The sequence below is a fragment of the Parasteatoda tepidariorum genome, chromosome 2, assembly GCF_982258835.1.
Source record: "Parasteatoda tepidariorum strain Cologne lab strain chromosome 2, Ptep-v5.0, whole genome shotgun sequence".
Taxonomy (NCBI): domain Eukaryota; kingdom Metazoa; phylum Arthropoda; class Arachnida; order Araneae; family Theridiidae; genus Parasteatoda; species Parasteatoda tepidariorum.
Window position 1 is genome coordinate 96,443,451 of NC_141756.1, and position 19,441 is coordinate 96,462,891.

Sequence of the window (19,441 nt, forward strand, 5' to 3'; positions counted from 1 at the left end):
ATGAAAACACAGTAAACATATCACTTAATATTTTTGCAAAAAAGTAATACAGTGGACGACTCTTCAATTCACCATTTAAAAATTCACTATCACTGGAATGTTGATTGGAATTTTTTTTAAAATGATCAAAGAAACGAATTGTGAAAATTACAAAACCCCACACTATAAAGATTTGATACGGCATGTTCCTCGTAAAATTAATAATGAATTTCTACTAAAATGTCAAAATAATTCCAAAAAAGTTTGAAACAACGATTCAAGTCTGCAAAATGTGTATATAAACTGATGGATGATCCCTAAATTTGAATAAATCGAAATCCAGATCTTTTGATTCTTCAAATCAATTTCAATTATTTTATAGTCCGCATTTATAATAGTAAAAAATATGACGTTCTGAACACACGTTAAAATAAAAAAAAAAAAAACATCCGGAAGAAAAAGCTAAAAATCTATACAATATATTTTGCATCAGGAAAATCAGGACAGCTACGAACTTTGAAAATTAGGAGGGATCGAACGTTGAGAATTCAAGTTATAAAGCGTTCATGAATGCTTTATTGGAAATGGGTTGGAAGAAACCTTGGCCTGGTTTTAGATATATATATATTTTTAAGGTTTTGTTTAAACAGGACCCAATACAAATATCTTTTTTCCACTCGAAAAATGGGCTTACCCACCCCATAAAACTGTCTTTTTTTAAAACAATTTAATTGAAAAAGAAAGTAGAATTAAGTAAAAATCAAGAAAGCATTGCCAACTAACGTAAAGGAATCGGATGACAAGTGAAAAATAAATTTGACTTGTGAAACAATTCCCTTTTATGCCCGTTTAAAAGTTCACGAAATAAATAAATGCAAATAAATTTATGGAAGAAAAAAAAAGTCGGAATAAGCGAAAGTGTTAAGAATAAGCAATGAAGTGGCACATATTCTCATTTTCCTTCTGGTAATGAAAATGAGGTCATAGTTAAAAAAGTAAGAGCACGTGACGCTTTAGGAGGAAATTTTGCTGACGTCACGCAAAGCTCTGCCTCTACAAAAACAATGAATCACTTAAAGAGCACAGAAGCGAGTTTTTCTTTCCTTGATTCACTTTCTTTGAAGTTAAAATACAGACTTTTCTAAGCAGCAACTCGAATGCGCAATCAGAGACTAAACAGAAAACGATTACAATTATCTCAATTGAAGTATTAGACTGTTGCCAGGATTAAAATAGGTTAACAAGTACAATCGTTCTTTAATAAGGGGCGGGAAAAATTTAATCAGAAAACTATAAAGGAGAAAGTTATAATGCAATTGAATGATTTTTAAAATCTATTTTATTGAATAAGTTGAAATTCCTTACACGAGGACGGCCTTGTTAAGACACAATACTATTTATTTCATAGTAATCTTTTATTAAAAAGGATAACTCCGGATTTCAAAAAATGCCTTTAGGGAAACGGTAAAAGAAAACATTTTCCGTCTATAAAATTTGGGGGGGGGGAGGCGAATGCTTCGTAACTGATTAAAGCATGTTCGATTTATATGCTGGACTGAGAAACGAATTTGGAGAACTGATTTCTGAAAAGAAAAAATAATAATTAAATCAAAAATTTCTGTTGACGAGCGTTGAATAGATTTAGTTTGTTAGCGTTTTTTATTGGAGGGGGGGGGGCTGCAGCACTGGACGAGTTGAAAAGCAGTGCTTTAAAAAAAGGAGGAAAGCGGTCGGTTTCAAGCCTTCTCGGAGACTAAGGCTTATACATAAAGAATATCCTTTATCCTTGTAATAGAATATACAAAACTATTTTTAGAAACAACTTGTTTAAAAAGAAACAGAGAAAGGAACAGCTTATAAAACTGTCTAACAACCGACTAACTAATCAGTGAATGAGTTTGAAGCCTCAACATCATTTTTTTAAAACGATAATTGCTCAGCTGAATAGAACAAAAAAATGAATATTTTATATTTAGAAAATCAGAAATCTAAGAAAATTGAAAAATAATAACTTGTAAAGAATCCGCATGGACCGGGTTATTAATACGCTAATTCAAAAAAGTGTTACAAGCCTTAATAATATATTTTTAAACAATTTAAAAATCATTTGTTTTCGTAAAAGAAAGTAGCTTTCCCTTGTCCATTGGACTTCGTTACGTCATGAAACCAATAATTTCTAAAACAATCCGTGTTTTGAAACAGAAGGATCACTTGTAATTAATTTGTTAAAGTTCTCAATTTTTAACTAATGAAAGAATACCAAGCCACCATCTACATTCTGCTCGTTCTTGTTAAAAGAAAAGCAAATTTTGGAAGTTCAGTTAGAACACTTGCCTTCCATTTGGAGAGCACCTGTCGCCAATTGCAAATAAATGCGGGAACATGCGTTATCTCAGCTGATTTAATCAACTTATACTACCCACTTCATCTTAAAAGTAAATTCTCTCAAGGCGAAATTCATGAAAAATAGTCTTGATTAGTGGAAAAACAGCAAAAAATTAAAGCAAGCATAAAATGTAGTATGGAAAATCATTTCCGTTACAAGATTCGATGATATAAACAATTATCTAGACTAGGTGGATACTTGCAAATGCAAAAATTAAATAACTCAGCGACAGAGCTTTGATTTAATGAATATAAATTAGAAGCTGCGTTGATTAACGTTATTATAAATAACGAATAGAATCATTTGTAAAAATGTGTCATACTACAATGTTAAACACAAAGAAATTTAAAATCAACCGTCTGGATGATACCTACATCAATAAAATTGCTCCTACACCCGCGTTTAACGTGTTAACGAATAACTAACTTCTGTTATCCCCCCCCCCTTAAAAAATTATTGAGAAAAGTTCAAATCAAAATAGTTTTCAAAAAATTCGTCATAATTATTCAGCTGAATTCTCAGAAATAATGCCTATTTCATGGTTTCTAGGATTTATTTTATTTTTAGGCTCATTATATTTAATAAAAAAAAAGAAGCTCACAGTGAGCGAAAAACAACAACCATATGTCTATTTAATATGAGTTCAAAGTCAAGTGTTGCCACAAAAAGGAAAAAAAAAATAAAATATTAAATTGCACTCTTTTTTCAGGAAACAGAATTACATGCTAGATAATTTAAACAATTTTAAGCACAAAAAATTGATGAAACTTGTTTACAACAAATTTAGTGTTTACTGGTTTTCAGCAGATTTTTTTTTTTTTTTTTTAAAATTTTAAATCAATTTTTCGAAATAAGTCACGAGTTTGCTAGAATACTCATAAAAACTACATACTAAAGGATAAAATAAGCAGACAGTTTTTTATACACTTCAATCTTATAAGAGGTTTGAAAAGTATATTTATAAGAAGCATATTTAATTGAAAAAAAAATGCAAATGCTTTAGCAAACAATTTGAAAGAAATAATTAAGGAAAAATACAAATATTCGATGTTTTCGCAATAATAAAAAATTATAGCAAAAACTTATTTTCTTTATGATTGATTTCAAAGATTTACTTTCTTTTCTTAAGAACTTATGATCTTTAGAACAAAGGAGGAAAAAAGTACAACCAATTTACATATATATTATTAAGTTCAGAAAAAATTGCCTCTAACGAATTTGAATATTAAATAAAAAGGTAAATAATCTGAGATAAATTAAAACGAGGACTAATACAGGTATTTTTTTAACTCTTCAATGTAAAGGGACAGACATAAATTAAAACTGCAATCAGCAATTTTGAAAAATAAAAAATTGTATTCCAATGAACGTGACCAATATGAGTGACCATTACTTTTTGATTTATCAAGTTGTAAAAAACTGAGAAATCTATATCAAACGAGCCCCGTTTTTATTGCTTTAACAGAAAAATTTCAGTTTATTTTTTTAAATAGATTTTTAGACATATGTCACGAGTCTATACCGTGACAGATTGGCAAAATTTAAGAAAAATTCACTAAATGAGAGAAATAAATTATTCTTACTTTAACTTATTTTTAACTAGGTTTTAAAAGAGAATAAATAAGAAAAAATAGTCTCATTTTAGGAAATGATTTTAAGTAAATAATTACTAGAAAATTAAATATGCGTTAATGTTTTTATGATTAAAAAAAAAATTAGCACTATATTATTTTCTTTTTTTTTTTAAAAAAAGAGCCTGTTTGGATTTAATTTAATTGGGAATTTTTCTTCTTTTATGCATTTAAGAGTAGGTTTTTAATCAAGACTAATAAGAAACAAAAAATTAAAACATTAATTTTATTTTTTTAATCTGGGGCCGTGGAAAATAAAATAAAAAAAGTAATTTCATCGATGCTTTTTTTTTTTTTTCCATAAATAAAGAAAAGAATGTTAATTTAAAAAATAATTATAAAAATGAAAACCGCGTCTGATATTTAGCCTCAAGCAACCAAACTTGACTTTCATAGTCTGTAAGCATGGACAAAAATTTAATAGCTAAATACTCTGTAGTACAACTTAATTATTGATTGATTTTCAGTCTTAAATTAAGTTTTTCAGGCAAAAAAAAAAAAAAAAAAAAAAAAAAAAAAAAAAAAAACTAACAAAATATTGAAAGTACATTATTTGTGAATCTTTTTCTCCCCCTATTTTAAATGTATCTTTGTAATATATAGAAAAGTCAAGATATATATTTCTTTTAAAACAACAAACCGGATTTATTAATTTATAAAATTAAGTCATTTCAATTTGTCTCACATTAGCCCTCTATAAGGCGCAAAGACTATTTTAAACACGATTTTTGGGTAAAAAACAATCGAAAAATTTGCCGTTTTATAGAAGGGCTGAAATATATCTGCTTTCAGGAAAGCAGTATCTTTCTATTTTCCACTCAAAAAAGTTAAGTCTACACCCTTCATATTATCATTATAAAGAAATAAGGATGGACTTTCTTAATTAGTAACTAATCATATTTTTATTCTATTTTATTTATAGGAAAGTGTTCTATTTTTCATAGTGTTAATAACGATTTATTATTTACTTTTGATTTTATCTCGGACGTCAAAACGGGTAGTTTGGTATAACCATTTCCTATAAAGACATCTGAAGTCTACACCTTATTTATTATGCAGTTGTAAATATTATTTAGGAACGCTTTTTATTCTAATCGCTTAAAAAATTTCGACTTTTTTTATAATTAAATGTCAATTCGTTGTTTATGCCAATGTGTTCGGCCTAGGTTAAAACGATTATTTTAAAATGTTTCGCGTTCAAAGGGAAACAAAATTAAGATGCTAGTTAAAATTAAGATGCCTCTAAATTTGATTCATTTTTCTCATTTATAAAACGTTCCTTTTTTAAACCAAATTAATCATATAACAATGAAGTGTTTTTCAATAAACATATTTTAAAGAAATAAAAAATTTAATATTAAAAAAATTAACAAATAACTATTATTAGACTGTCTTTTTAATTGTGGTTGAAAACATGAGCAAGTCAGTATAAACTAAGCATATTGGTCTTAACAATAAAAAATAATTTTAAAAATGAGATAAAGATAATTATTTTTAAGGTTAATTTTGCAGTACTTGACACTGGTGTTTGAAAAACTATTGAAAGAAAATTGCGATAAAAATATTGAGTTTGTAGAAATCTTTAAAATCTTAAGATAGTTACTAATGTGTAACTCTACCCCATTTTAAAAAGTGTTCATTCCGCCGCTTTGCTAGTCTTTCGCCTCTTTGTTAGATTTTTATCCTTGATTATAATAGTAAATTTTTCACACAAGAAAATGTATTGCATATAACATTAATAAACATTAAAAAATTAATTTACTGATATGAAATATTACTTTCAACTTTAACAAAGGGGGAAATGTTATTTTTATACCATATAAATACATTATGAACAAATATTAGAAAGCAAATTAAAATAAGGAGATTACTTAAAATTTGAATATTAAAATATAATACTTTTTAAAAATAAATATTTATTTATTCTAATAAAGAATTTAAAAGCAAATAAAAAATCTGATCATTACATGCCTCTAAATAATACTTGGCCTTAGTTACAGTCATTTCACCAGCAGAATCCAGATTGGAAAAAATGCCAATGATTTCTTGGTTTCGACAGGCAACCAAAATTTAACGCATTTAACCTCCTTTTGGAACAGATTTAATTAGGGTACCTAGTTAAAAATCAACTAATTACTATGCAAATAACAAAACACTTAAAAATGAGATTTTTATTTTTGATTTCAATAATTAGTAAAATCGTTTAACACAATCAGAAAATAGTTTTTTTTAATGATATTTAAGATCTTTAGCAGTAAAAGCATTAGCAATAATGTGTCAAATTATAATATTAAAAGAATGTTTTAACCAATATAATTTTAATTCCGAGTGAAGTTGGATTTTTTTCAATTTTAATTGTGATAAGCCTAAATAAGGCCTGGTTTGAAATAATTATAAATATTGAGAATACAAAGAAAGAACCAAAAAATTATTGAGTAGTTTAAAGAAAGTCCATTGACCCATACCAGTATCCACACAGAATAACTATTAACTTACATCTACCAAATTTGCTAAGAATTATTATTTTTCCCTTTGTAAAGCAAACAGTTCAAAACTTGCTCATTAAACAGAAAAAAAAAAAAAAAAAAAAATTAAGTATAAAATATACAAGAGTGGTTGGCAAATATTTATATATTCATGATGGCATGAAAATACTGTATAATTAGGATATTAAAAATGCAAGATCTAATAGCAGATTATTATAGGTATACTGTTAACAAATTTTTTTGATTAAAGATGCAAAATATTATGTTATTACAAATGCTTACTATTCTTAATTTGATTATTAAATGAGATAATTATTAATTAAAACATATAAAACTGATGCAATTCAGCATATTGTAAAAAACAAATATTAATTTTTTAAAAATAATATAACGCACATGCAACATATCCTTTGAAATCTGTAGCACTTCTTTATGTTACACTAATTAATTTTTCTTAGGCTCCTTTTAAATTTTCCTAAATGAAAGTTTTATAAGGATAAATTTTTACATTTGAATAATTTTCAAGATTTAATTTTGGAAATAATTAACTAAATATTTAAATATTTTGTATTAGCTATTTTTATTTTTTAATGAACTTAATAATTTTGAAATCAATAATCAATTGAAAATCTTATTGATTTAGGTTTAAACAATATAAATGTTTAATTTATGAAATGACAAAATACTTTAACTCATTTTTATTTGTTCACAAAGCAAAAAAAAAAAGCAATTTTTTATTAAATAATTAATTTAATAACTACTGTAAATAAATTCCATAACTTTCTTCAAAATATTGGAATGTCTGAAAACTCAGCTCTTTTGACCTCGTAAATAATACCTCCATATTTTGCATTTTTAAAGTTATAAATTCAATTTCCTGTTTCAAATATTATTGAAATTAAAAAGTTAACTGAATTATAAAATTCCCTCTCCTTTATCTGTAGGCTTTTCCAATGAATTTTTGCCTGAAAGGTATGGGAGCATAAATTGGCATTTCAAGGGTTGCAGATTGTGTACCATTACTGCAAGTGAGAATTTATGCAACAAAAATTATTTTTACTTCCAGTAAAGATGCAGACTCATGTGTAAAGTCTAAACAGAAATAATGAAAGTTTTGTAATTAGACAACTCTTATTTTTTCAAAATTTTCATATCTTATACCATGATTCTTGGCATAAATGTTGCTCAACTACTTTTAAAGTTACTGTAACTGTTTTTAATACAATAAACCTGCATAAATTAAAATACAGTGAAATCTATAGGAAAGACCATCTGTGTTGCGACCCACTCTATTTACAACCACTTTTGGAAGGGACAGAATTTTTTCCAGGGATTTCGGATTGAAGAAAACACGAAAAAATATCGAAATAAAAAATATTCACAAAAGAAATTGGATTCACATGTAATCAGAATGTTTGTGAATGATTCTTAGTTAGAGAGCTCTTTTTGACAATTGCTGAAAGAGAACTCTCATGTTACAGTCAGACTACACTAAAGACAATGTTATCAGTGATTTAGTTTTAGAGTTAGAAGCAAAATTAAAACTAAAAGTTAATTTAGAAAAAACTATTTAACACAATCTAACAACAATCAGCCATTGGTCCCTTTTCAGCAAAATTAAAAAGAATTAGTTTCATAAGCTCTATTATTTTCTCAGGCAAGGAAGGGGCAAATATATAATATATCCTAAAAATAATGAAATAATTTTATTACTTAATCTATAACAGCATACAGAATTATTATTGGAAGATATGTTTAAAATAAAATTATTGTAAAAAGCTAACAATTCCCTAAGCATCATACTTATTATTAGATAAGAACTTTTTTCTCAATGTCAATTAATTTAATCTCTTTTATATAGAATTTTGAAATAGTTTGGTGATAACTGCATAAAAGACAGTTCTTTCAAGGAAAATATATGTATATTTTCCCTTCTTCTTTCAACTCAGTAACTCTTATTTCTTTTCATTTTAGTTTTGACCATTATCAGTAAACACAAAATGAGATGGCCTTTAACATTTACTTATCAGCTACACCTGCAATTAGAAAATTAATGCTAGCTAGCTTGGGAGATATAGAATGCATGTGCTCAAAATGTGGACTTTTTAGTTCCAAATTGAGAAACAGTTTCTGTCTCAAAAAAGAAGTCAAGAAGCTTGTTTAAGTTTATAGATATTTAAAAAGTCAATCAGAACCAAAAGGGACTATTAACTGTAACGAAATGTAGCATTCACTTTAACATTTACTTATCAGCTACACCTGCAATTAGAAAATTAATTCTAGCTAGTTTGGGAGTTACTAAATGCTTGTGCTCAACATGTGGACTTTTTAGGTCCAAATTGAGAAACAGTTTCTGTCTCAAAAAAGAAGTCAAGAAGCTTGTTTAAGTTTATAGATATTTAAAAAGTCAATCAGAACCAAAAGGGACTATTAACTGTAACGAAATGTAGCATTCACTTTAACATTTACTTATCAGCTACACCTGCAATTAGAAAATTAATTCTAGCTAGTTTGGGAGTTACTAAATGCTTGTGCTCAACATGTGGACTTTTTAGTTCCAAATTGAGAAACAGTTTCTGTCTCAAAAAAGAAGTCAAGAAGCTTGTTTAAGTTTATAGATATTTAAAAAGTCAATCAGAACCAAAAGGGACTATTAACTGTAACGAAATGTAGCATTCACTTTAACATTTACTTATCAGCTACACCTGCAATTAGAAAATTAATTCTAGCTAGTTTGGGAGTTACTAAATCAGGGATGAGATTAGCCAAAAGGCAAAAAAGCTGAATTTCTACACTAGTAAATTTTACGCAAGCGCAACCCTTTAATAATAAATTCCAGACAGTTTAAGATAATAAATAATGTGTTGACATACAATTGTGTACTAATCTATTATTATATAAATGATTACATTGATACTTAACATTTAGTGAAAATAAAAACTACCAATTGAAAAAATAAAGCTGGAAATTATATTTTTCCTCAGTTCACATAAGAGACTTATTACTTGAAAAACTACCTGGTTTAGCAAATTAAAACTACTGAGTATATACATAAATATTTCATTTCTTTTAATAAATACTGTTATGTGATTTATAGCAAATGTATCAGTAATATTACTTTTTAAATTATTTTGGGGCAAAAAAAACTACAATGGGCAGAATCATTATGTTCATATTATAGTCTAATCTAACTAGAGCCCTGTGAAACATATCAATAACAGTGAAGTAGAAATATATAGTAACTCCTTAACATACAAAATTGCTATTGGGCCATTCTCCACTGTAAACTCTCTAAACCTCAATTTTTATCTTACTTGTACATATTTTTAATTTATTCAATAATAAAGTACATAGGTCAAATCTTAAAAAATGAGATACAATAATAGTTATATTTAAATTTTTATTATAGAATCAATTCTTAAAATTTAACATTGTACTTTTTAAGTTTTCTTGTTATAATCAACATATTTACATTTATTTCCTTAGCTGAAAAAATATTATAGCATTTCAATTTTCTACTTTTTTTTCCATATATCTATATAATGCTCTTATTTAAAAATAAATTAAAAATTTAAAAATCATATTAAAATTATGTAAAAAATAAAAATTTATTAGAGCAAAAATTGGTTGTCCCGTGCATAACACAAAAACATGATAATTTTTATTTTTCTCATTTATTTTTAGGGCAAAATAAAAACTGCTTCAATTTTACTTCCTTTCTCTTAGTACTGACTTATATTACAAAGGAAGTTCCTCTAAGTTTAATATTAGATAAAAAAAATTAGCACTTGCTTTCATGTCCCGTGCATAACTTAGATTTCTCTAAAAATCGGGAAAATCAAAAACTCCAAGAGCATTTATAACTGTAGGTGGCTGAGTAACTATAATAACTTCCTCATGTTGTAAAACACTTTATCTTCTCGTTTAGGCCATTTCCAATATTTTCCAGGCTTTACCATGGCAGAAACTTCAATATCATTTCCCAGCACTTGCGTAACTTCTCCAGCATATAAACTATTATCATATTTCACAACAACCCAATTTCCTCCAATACTTTTTGTGGTGTTAATTGCCCTGGTATTAAGATTTCTTTTTATTGGTGCTACAGCATTTTTATAAAATTTTAAACCAGAAGGCGAAATGTAATTCCATGCATTTTAGAAATTCCTGGTATTACTCTTGCGTTGGCGCACACATTATTATTTCTGTTTATATCTTTATCTAAAAATAGCATCACTGTAATAAGTGGCATAGCTTTTTTTACAACATTTGCAAAATCTTCTGCAGACTGCACAATTGGAACTGTCTTAGCTGCCTAAAACTGTCCTAAACTGTTTTAAAGTGTCCAAAACCTTAAACATTGGTAAAAGATAAAAATTCTATATGTGAAACTATTAAACACATAATAATTACATACATTAATAAATATTTTATATTTTTTATACAATTTACTTTAACTTATTAAAGGAAAATAATTTAATAGGAAAAGATCAATAACTTTTGAAGCTGCACAATTCATTGAATAACAAAAGTGAGTACCTTATCCTTTAAATATGCTTTTAGTACTGATAAATTATGTTTTTGCATAAGGATAAATAATGCAATATTTAAAGTAATAATAAATTTTTTAACAAAACAAAAACTTGTCTTCATTTTGTTCCTTGTTCAAAAATTAACCTTTTATTTTTCGCATAATTTTTTTAAAATTTTAATATAATTTGATCCATAGAGTTTTGGACAGGACAGTTTAAACCGTTGATTAATCCTTTCTTTTTTAAACCTTGCCAACTCTGATGCTTCATTCAGATATGTTACCAAATAATATTTTCTTAATTTAATTTTCTTACCATTCTTCCAAACTGTAACATCATCTTTCATTCCTGGTACTGTAAAAAAAAAATATCTGGACGGAAAAAAAATTATCGTACTAAATTAGGTGACTCTTCATCACTAATAGTATTTTTCTGACTAGCTTGCATGTTTAAGCCAAAATTTGTTGCAATTACAGAAACTACTGTTTTTTTTTTTTTTTTTTGGTTGGAGATTTAGGTAAAGATTTTAATGATTTTCTCATTGCTTTTCCGACAGCTTGATAAATCTTGTAGGCATTTTCAATTTGGCTTCTTGATGGTGTATTATTCCTAAACTCTGTTTTCTTTCTTTGGCGATACAGTTGTAATTATCCTTTATAATGATTTATAAAGCTTCTAATTCAGATCACCAAACTAAATTCAAAGTATGAATTAATGTTGCCACTTCAAAATATACATAATTAAATCAAGTGTATGCTTCCGTGTGTAATGAATTGCAGACATGTCCCGTGCATAACATTAGGTATGTCCCGTGCATAACACAAATAAAATAAATTTAGAATTTTATCAAATAATGTATTTGGAAAACATCCAGCATAATTTAATAGAAGTAATATTTATCAGCTAAGAAAAAAATACAATGACAATATACAAGTTTTAAATTCACAGAGTTTATGAAAAATAGAAGTCAGGGTAGAAATTAATCTTTTTTCTGAGTCCCGTGCATAACGACTATATTAAATCCCTTTTCAAATATTTAAACTTTAATTTTTTATTTGTTTTCTATGCAGTCTTTAAGAAACAGACTTGTTTTGAATTGAATTGTAAAAAAAAAATTAATTACCCCATTATTTTACTATTTTTATAAATTTCAAAGGCCTGCAAATGTCCCGTGCATAACAGGAGAATGGCCCTATTTTAGTTTGAAAAATTACATGACAATCAGCAACTGTTTAGATAATTATTTTCATTTGATAAGAATTTTGCATTTTATAGCATAAATAACAGCAATTATAATTTAAAATTTTGATGATGAGTTAATTAACTCCTTTTCCAAAAAAAAAAAAATTAATCACTTTTTAAGTGATTGCTTTTGTTCGCTATATCTTTTATGTTTGCTATATTTCGTCGTTAGTCCATCTTCAAACATTTTGTGACAAATCTTACTTTTTCTTCCTTGCAAGCACAGAATGTTAGTTTTGAATATATTCCCTTCCAGTTTCTCAGATGTTGATACTAATAATCGTCGTTAGAAAAACAGTCACCTTTATAGCAACTAATTTTTAAAAAATTTTTTACTTCTTACAAGAATCACGATAGTTGATCTTAAAATTGCGTGAAGATGAATAACAATTATGGATTTTGAAATCACATGAATATGAAACTAGATATACGATTTTGAAAATGAGAAAATACAAACTGGGATATAGAATTTTCAAAACGTGTAAATACAAATCACGATTCATAATTTTTAGATCGCGTAAATACAAATCTTGATGCGTAATTTTTATATTGCATAAATAAGAATTATGATGCATAATTTTTAGAATGTGAATTTTAATGTCTTATTTTTAAATCACATGTAAATACAAAAATTAATGTTTGATATTATAACCGCATGAGCAAATCAAGACATTGAATTTTAAACTCGCGTGAATACGAATCGCTACATTGGTCTTAGAAAGGCGTAAATACAAATCACAATATCGGATTTTTAAACCTCGTATATAAGAATCGCAACGTACAATATTCAAATCGAGTGAACAAGAATCGCAACATGCAACTTTTATATCACGCAAATCTGAAAAGCTATGCTTGATATTAAAATCGTGCCGGCCGATGGTCGAGTAATTAGCGTGCCTGACTGCAGGCCATTGGCTGCTGGTTCGAATCCGGCGCAGGGCATGGATGTTACATTCTGTGTTTTGTTTTCTATTGTGTGAATGTGGCCCGCTCTGTAAAACAGGTATGTGGCAGTGTGGCGTGGGTAATGTCGCTCGCCTCCGTGACTTAGGTTCACAGGTGCCCACTGGATAACGTTAAATGAGTAACATTTCTGGCATCTTCCCTGGTGAAAAACGTTAAAGTTCAGTGCCTGCCGTTAGGAAAATAATAAATAAATATTAAAATCGTGTGAATAAGAATCGGGATATCAGCAGATTCCAGGCTTGGGACCTCTAAAAGGCTTGTCAGAAGCAGCGTCGTTTGAACTACGAAAATCGGAGCTATCTGGCGGGCGGGTAAAAATGCGGAAAATCTCATTTGCTGCATGTAAAAGGGGAGAAAATAGCTAAAATAAGTAAAAATGAGGAAGGATTGGTAACTATGTAGTTTGAATTTTCTGTTTCTCTTTGAAAATCGGTGAATTTTCTGAAAAAGCGGAATATTTATTAAAAAATGTGAAATTTTTAAAAAATCTGAATTTTTGATAAAAAGCTGAAATTCAAGAGATAAAAGTGAAAAAGGCGGAAATCCGCTAAAAAGCGGAAAAATCTCATCCCTGCTAAATGCTTGTGCTCAACATGTGGACTTTTTAGGTCCAAATTGAGAAACAGTTTCTGTCTCAAAAAAGAAGTCAAGAAGCTTGTTAAAGTTTATAGATATTTAAAAAGTCAATCAGAACCAAAAGGGACTATTAACTGTAACGAAATGTAGCATTCACTTTAACATTTACTTATCAGCTACACCTGCAATTAGAAAATTAATTCTAGCTAGTTTGGGAGTTACTAAATGCTTGTGCTCAACATGTGGACTTTTTAGGTCCAAATTGAGAAACAGTTTCTGTCTCAAAAAAGAAGTCAAGAAGCTTGTTAAAGTTTATAGATATTTAAAAAGTCAATCAGAATCAAAAGGGACTATTAACTGTAACGAAATGTAGCATTCGCTTTAACATTTACTTATCAGCTACACCTGCAATTAGAAAATTAATTCTAGCTAGTTTGGGAGTTACTAAATGCTTGTGCTCAACATGTGGACTTTTTAGGTCTAAATTGAGAAACAGTTTCTGTCTCAAAAAAGAAGCCAAGAAGCTTGTTCAAGTTTATAGATATTTAAAAAGTGAATCAGAACCAATAGATTTAACTGTAACGAAATGTAGCATTCACTTTATATTTAGTTAACTGATGCATCACCAATAACAAAATGTGAATTATAGAATTTTATCATAAAATGAATATGCGATTAAAATATTCTAGTAAAACACCGAGTACAATGCGTTCTATTTCTGCTATGTTGAAATATTTTTTAAAACTTAACAAGTTTTCCAATAGTGAAATTTCAAAAATAAATTAAAAATGCTTTGATCAACAACTTTTTAAAAAGTAATAAAGATTATTAGCTTAAAAATAGAATAATTTGAGAAAAATATAAAAAATGTGGAAAATTATAATCGCTGTAGTAATAACAGAAAAAAAGGTTGCAAACCATTTTTTTTTTTTTTTAAATTTAGGATTTAAAAAAAACGCTTATACATGGGGTTATTTTAGATGAGTTTTTTCAAAGAAACCCACCCAGTTATTTTTGGCAGGTGGGTGGGTAGTAAAAAAGGCATTAAGAAAATACAAAATAAATATACAAAAAATAACAATCAAAGGTTTTGCTTTAAAATTAAATTACTTTGTAACATTATTTTCTAAGAATTTCCCAAAATTTTTTTAAAACACCACATATTTTAATTTTCTGTTGTTTATTGTAATTCATTGCTTAAATTCCAAAACTATCATTCATAACATGGTTTCAAAATATTAGGCTCGCACTAAACATTATGTGAATCACTTCTGATAACAATATCACACAATCATATTTTAATAATGAAATTCACACAATACAAAACATTTACGATGAAACACTTGTATGAAACGTTCATATGTTAGGGCTTAGCCCACTCTGGAATGCTGGAGTAAATAGCTTAAAAGCGCATATACCTGAAAAAACATCGATATCGCTACAAGACTGGATAAATCGATAAAATTACATTCATAAGAGCTGATTAAACAACCATTATTTCAGCTACGAGTGATATTAAAGTGTTTTATTCCAATATTTGATGTTTTGGAACAGAACATATTAAACATATTTTATTCACTATGGTGATTTTTCGAATACTCCAACATGTATAAAATTAGGCTTACGCATTGGTATTAAATTCCAAGAACATTTTCCGCTTTGAATTGTGCTATATATGTGATTTTATTAATAATGTCTTTTAAAAACTTCACTCAAAATTTTTTTTTCATAACATATGCAACACATTTTAGAGTAAACCATTTTATTAGTCAGAGCTCTCAAAGCCATTTTTCAAAGTGGAACATTATCAACTAATATAAAAGGTTTAATTAGAATTAATTGCAATCATATATGAAAATTATAATGAAAAAAATAGCCTGACCCACGTTTAGACCATGTGTGATTGTTATTATTGCTCAGCTGAGTACTTACCAGTTACGTATTTCTCGTCACAAACTTTGCCGCAACCCGACTGGATAAATTGGCAGAAACGTAGCAGCCACGTCAAGATGCCTCGACTTCGTCACTGAAAAACGTCTCGTCACTTGCATAGAAAATGTATTACTGCGCGAATCAAGGCTTCTTCGGCTCGTCCAATTGGTTCTCTTTCATATTACGTAATCGAACCGCTTTTCTCAATCTCTTCATTGGTTACAGCGCTAACGCCAGATGAGTAAATAGTAATGAAAAAGAATGGCGAAATTTCGTCACCACTTTTTTGATTTACTATTTTCCATATCACGTTTTATCCTATGAAAAGCTGAGCAAAAAATTGAAACGATTATTTATGACTTAATGAAGCGCGGATTTTATTTTAAATTTTATTGAAGATATAAAAAGAAATGAATTTTTTTGAAATCATTTTTACACAGATTTTTTGTAATCCAAAACTTTTCCCAAATAATAGTTCCTTTTTCAAAACATTTCAATTTTTTAAAAAAATAAATACGGAGTATAACCTTTTTCATATGCAACATTAATCTATTGTACTTTCGATATTTTGTTTCTAAAAAAAAAGTTATAAATTTATTTAACTGAAACTTTAAATGAGAAACTTTTGTAAATACATTAACTCAAGTAATCATTTATAAATATCACTTGGATATAAAAATATTATGAAAAAAAAGGAAAATTAATTCTTCTTGAAAATTTTTAAACTGACTGTTGCTTCTTTGTTTTCAATCTCATAATCACATAGAAATAGAAAATTTTAATCCCTTATTGTTATTAAAATAACTGTTTAAACACTTTAAAAAGCATGCATTAATGGATAAATTTTATTTCAGAATAAAAAAGGTGTATCAACTCTCTTTTAGCAGCAATTAATTTAACAGAATTTTTCAAAGCTGGAGAGTTAATTACAACATATTTCTTATCGAAACAAATTACGAACGTTTAACTATCAAAAGAATCACCCTCCACCAAATTTTTCAAGATCAAAAATTATATTATTATAGATAAATGTATGTTCAGAAACTTTATAAAATCATAGCTGCCAACATGGATAGGAAACAATCTAGTAGATTTTACAAAATAATATAAATTTCATGAAAATTGTTGCATCATGTACTAAATATTTTACACATAGGAAATTTTAAGGTTTTTTATAGACATCAAAACACAAAAACTGGAATATTTTTCGTTGATAATTGGCTTTTAATTCGCAAGAAATAAATTAAGATTTTTTATTTTTTTAAAAAAGGAGTTCTGAATAAAAATAAACTGAGCATTTTAGAATTGATTTCCATAAATGCAGCTCGCTTCATTATATATTAATAATACTTATTTGAATATTCAAGCATGCAATAACCTGAGCAAAAATTCTATTTCAATAGGGATTTTTTTAGGACACTTACTCAATTTTAGGGAATTTTCTAAAATGCACAAAAACAAGAATTTTTATTAAACTAGTAGAAACTAGAAAAATCCAGTAGAGTTGGCAGCTATGTAAAATATATTTGAACCCTATTCCCCAAATATTGTCACCTAGCTATGAGCTTGCTGATATTTAATTGGATAATTCAGAGATTTTGGTATAGATAAATAAATAGCAGTGGTTTAAATTTTTTTCTGTACAAGAAAAGGTAGTTTCTAATGGAAAAAAAAATTTGTACAAATAGTTTGTAGACATTACAGAACCAAGCTAGATTACCCTTCCCCTTTAGATTTCAATTCTTTCATTTTTAAGATTTTTCTGTTATTTTTTCGTAAATGCAATCTTAAACTTGTATTTTTACTAAGTTCTTTGATTGGAAAAACCTTAATTTCATAAAATTTCACAAATAATCTATTTCGTATTAAGAATTTAAGCAGATGAATAATTAAGCAAGGTGGGATGATTAGTATTTAATATTTATGCATCACCAAAAAAAAAAAAAAAAATGGTTCAATAGAAGAAAACTGCAAATAATTAATTACCACTTACATAAGACATTATCAAGACAGTGAAAATATAATTTTCCAAAAATCAAAAAGGAATATTGAAATGAGAAATAACTTTTATCAGAACTCGAATATTTTACTTTCAAAATAAGAGCAATAAAAAAAGATTTTTTAAACTGCACGGAATTATTTTTGTCAAAACTTTTTTTCATTTGAATCATCTATTTCAAAGCCCTTTTTAAGAAAACAATTACAACAATTTTTTCTTACAACAAAATACATAATTTTGTACCAAAAATCATTTTTACAGTTTTAAATCAGCATAAAAAACTATTTTTATATTAAATTAAGCAAAAGAAAAAAATATGTTTTTTTTTCATTTGTGCCTTTTTTAACATTAATTCAGGAAAAAAAATTTGAACTACTTAATTACAATTTTTCTAGTGAACTTATTATATTGTGAACAGTATAGAGATTTGCTAAATGTATAGAGAAATATACTTTGATAAAAGCTTTAAGAACGGTATCACCTGTTTTCTTTTAAAAAAAAAATAATAAAAACTTTTCTCCTGTTAGGGTAAAATAAGGGTCAAAATTAAAGTATAAAAATAGAAGCTCGTTTTTAAGATACAGAGTTGAACTTTTTCAGGATGCATGAACTCATAATACATTGTGACTCATAAAATAAAAGCCATTGTTAGAAAAATTACTAAAAAAAATAATTAAAATATTTTTTTCTCAAAAATACATTTTCTTTTCCTAATTGAAATATTAAAAACTGTTTCTCACTTTATATTTGGGTAACAGAAAAAAGTATAAGTTTTAGTAACATCTGAATAGTTTCTGAAGAAATATTGAAACATGTCTCATTAAATCATTTATAAGAAATATATTTCTTTAAACTTTTAATTATTTAAGATTTTTTTTATCAAATTCTAATCAGTAAATTATAGTAGAATCACGATGGATGTTATTTTAAAGCAAAATTACAGTAAAACAAAAAACTGATTAATTTTATAAAAATGATCAAAAGAAAATCTTAGAAAAACAATCCTTCAAAAAAGATATAATAACAAAAAGATTTTGAAAGTAAGCGTCATAGTTTCCTCAAAAACATCAATGCGGTTTGACTTTCTCAGTGCATTCACAAAAACATGTCATTGAGGTATAGAAAATAAGCTTAGCGCTTTATGGTTAACATAAAATAAAAATAAAGCCTATGTAAAATCTCTTGATTAGAAATGTATTTCCAATTAATAAGAAGCTTAAGAAGTTCTTGAACTATGTTTGAGCAGTATAAAACTATGTTTGCAGATGAAATCTGCGGAAATTAAAAAACATACTGGACACTTGTTAATATAAATTCAAAACTCACATTTAGTGAAAATAAATATTTTGCTTACAAATATATTCTTAGAAATTTTATTCCAAGGGGGTAATTGTGAGCCCAAGTCAAAAATCTTAAAATTTCTTGAGTAAAATCATTAACGACGCATTTGAAAAAATTAATGTCTTTATAAATTTAAATCATTGATATTTTTTCCAACATGAAATTCTAAAGAAATTATATGCAGCAAAATTCAAATTAATGTTTAAGTTTACTTTTATCTTTAATCACATTTATTATTCTACCAGAAAAAAATATTTACAAATGAAAGAGATGCTAAGTATAAATTCTAGTTCTAATATTTTTAAATAAAATATACAAGAATTTTTATATATAAAAGTGATAGATGATTTCTTGAAACTTCTGGACCTTCA

The 19,441-nt window shown here is 27.0% G+C and overlaps 1 protein-coding gene across 9 annotated transcripts in view; it reads right to left on the reverse strand.

Moving 5' to 3' along the window:
• Positions 1 to 15,872, reverse strand: part of LOC107438159 (cyclic AMP-dependent transcription factor ATF-1) — a 49,755-nt gene extending 33,883 nt beyond the window's left edge. For 2 of the 9 annotated variants that reach the window (XM_071177872.2, XM_043044972.3), the window contains exons 1-2: positions 15,731 to 15,866; positions 5,968 to 6,110 (exon numbers count right to left, since the gene is read on the reverse strand). In XM_071177872.2, coding sequence (XP_071033973.2) covers positions 5,968 to 6,000 — 33 coding nt within the window. In that variant the 5' untranslated portion in view covers positions 6,001 to 6,110; positions 15,731 to 15,866. The other 7 variants (XM_043044979.3, XM_071177871.2, XM_087157792.1 and 4 more) reach the window with 6 other exon arrangements.
• Between the last annotated feature and the right edge of the window lie 3,569 nt (positions 15,873 to 19,441).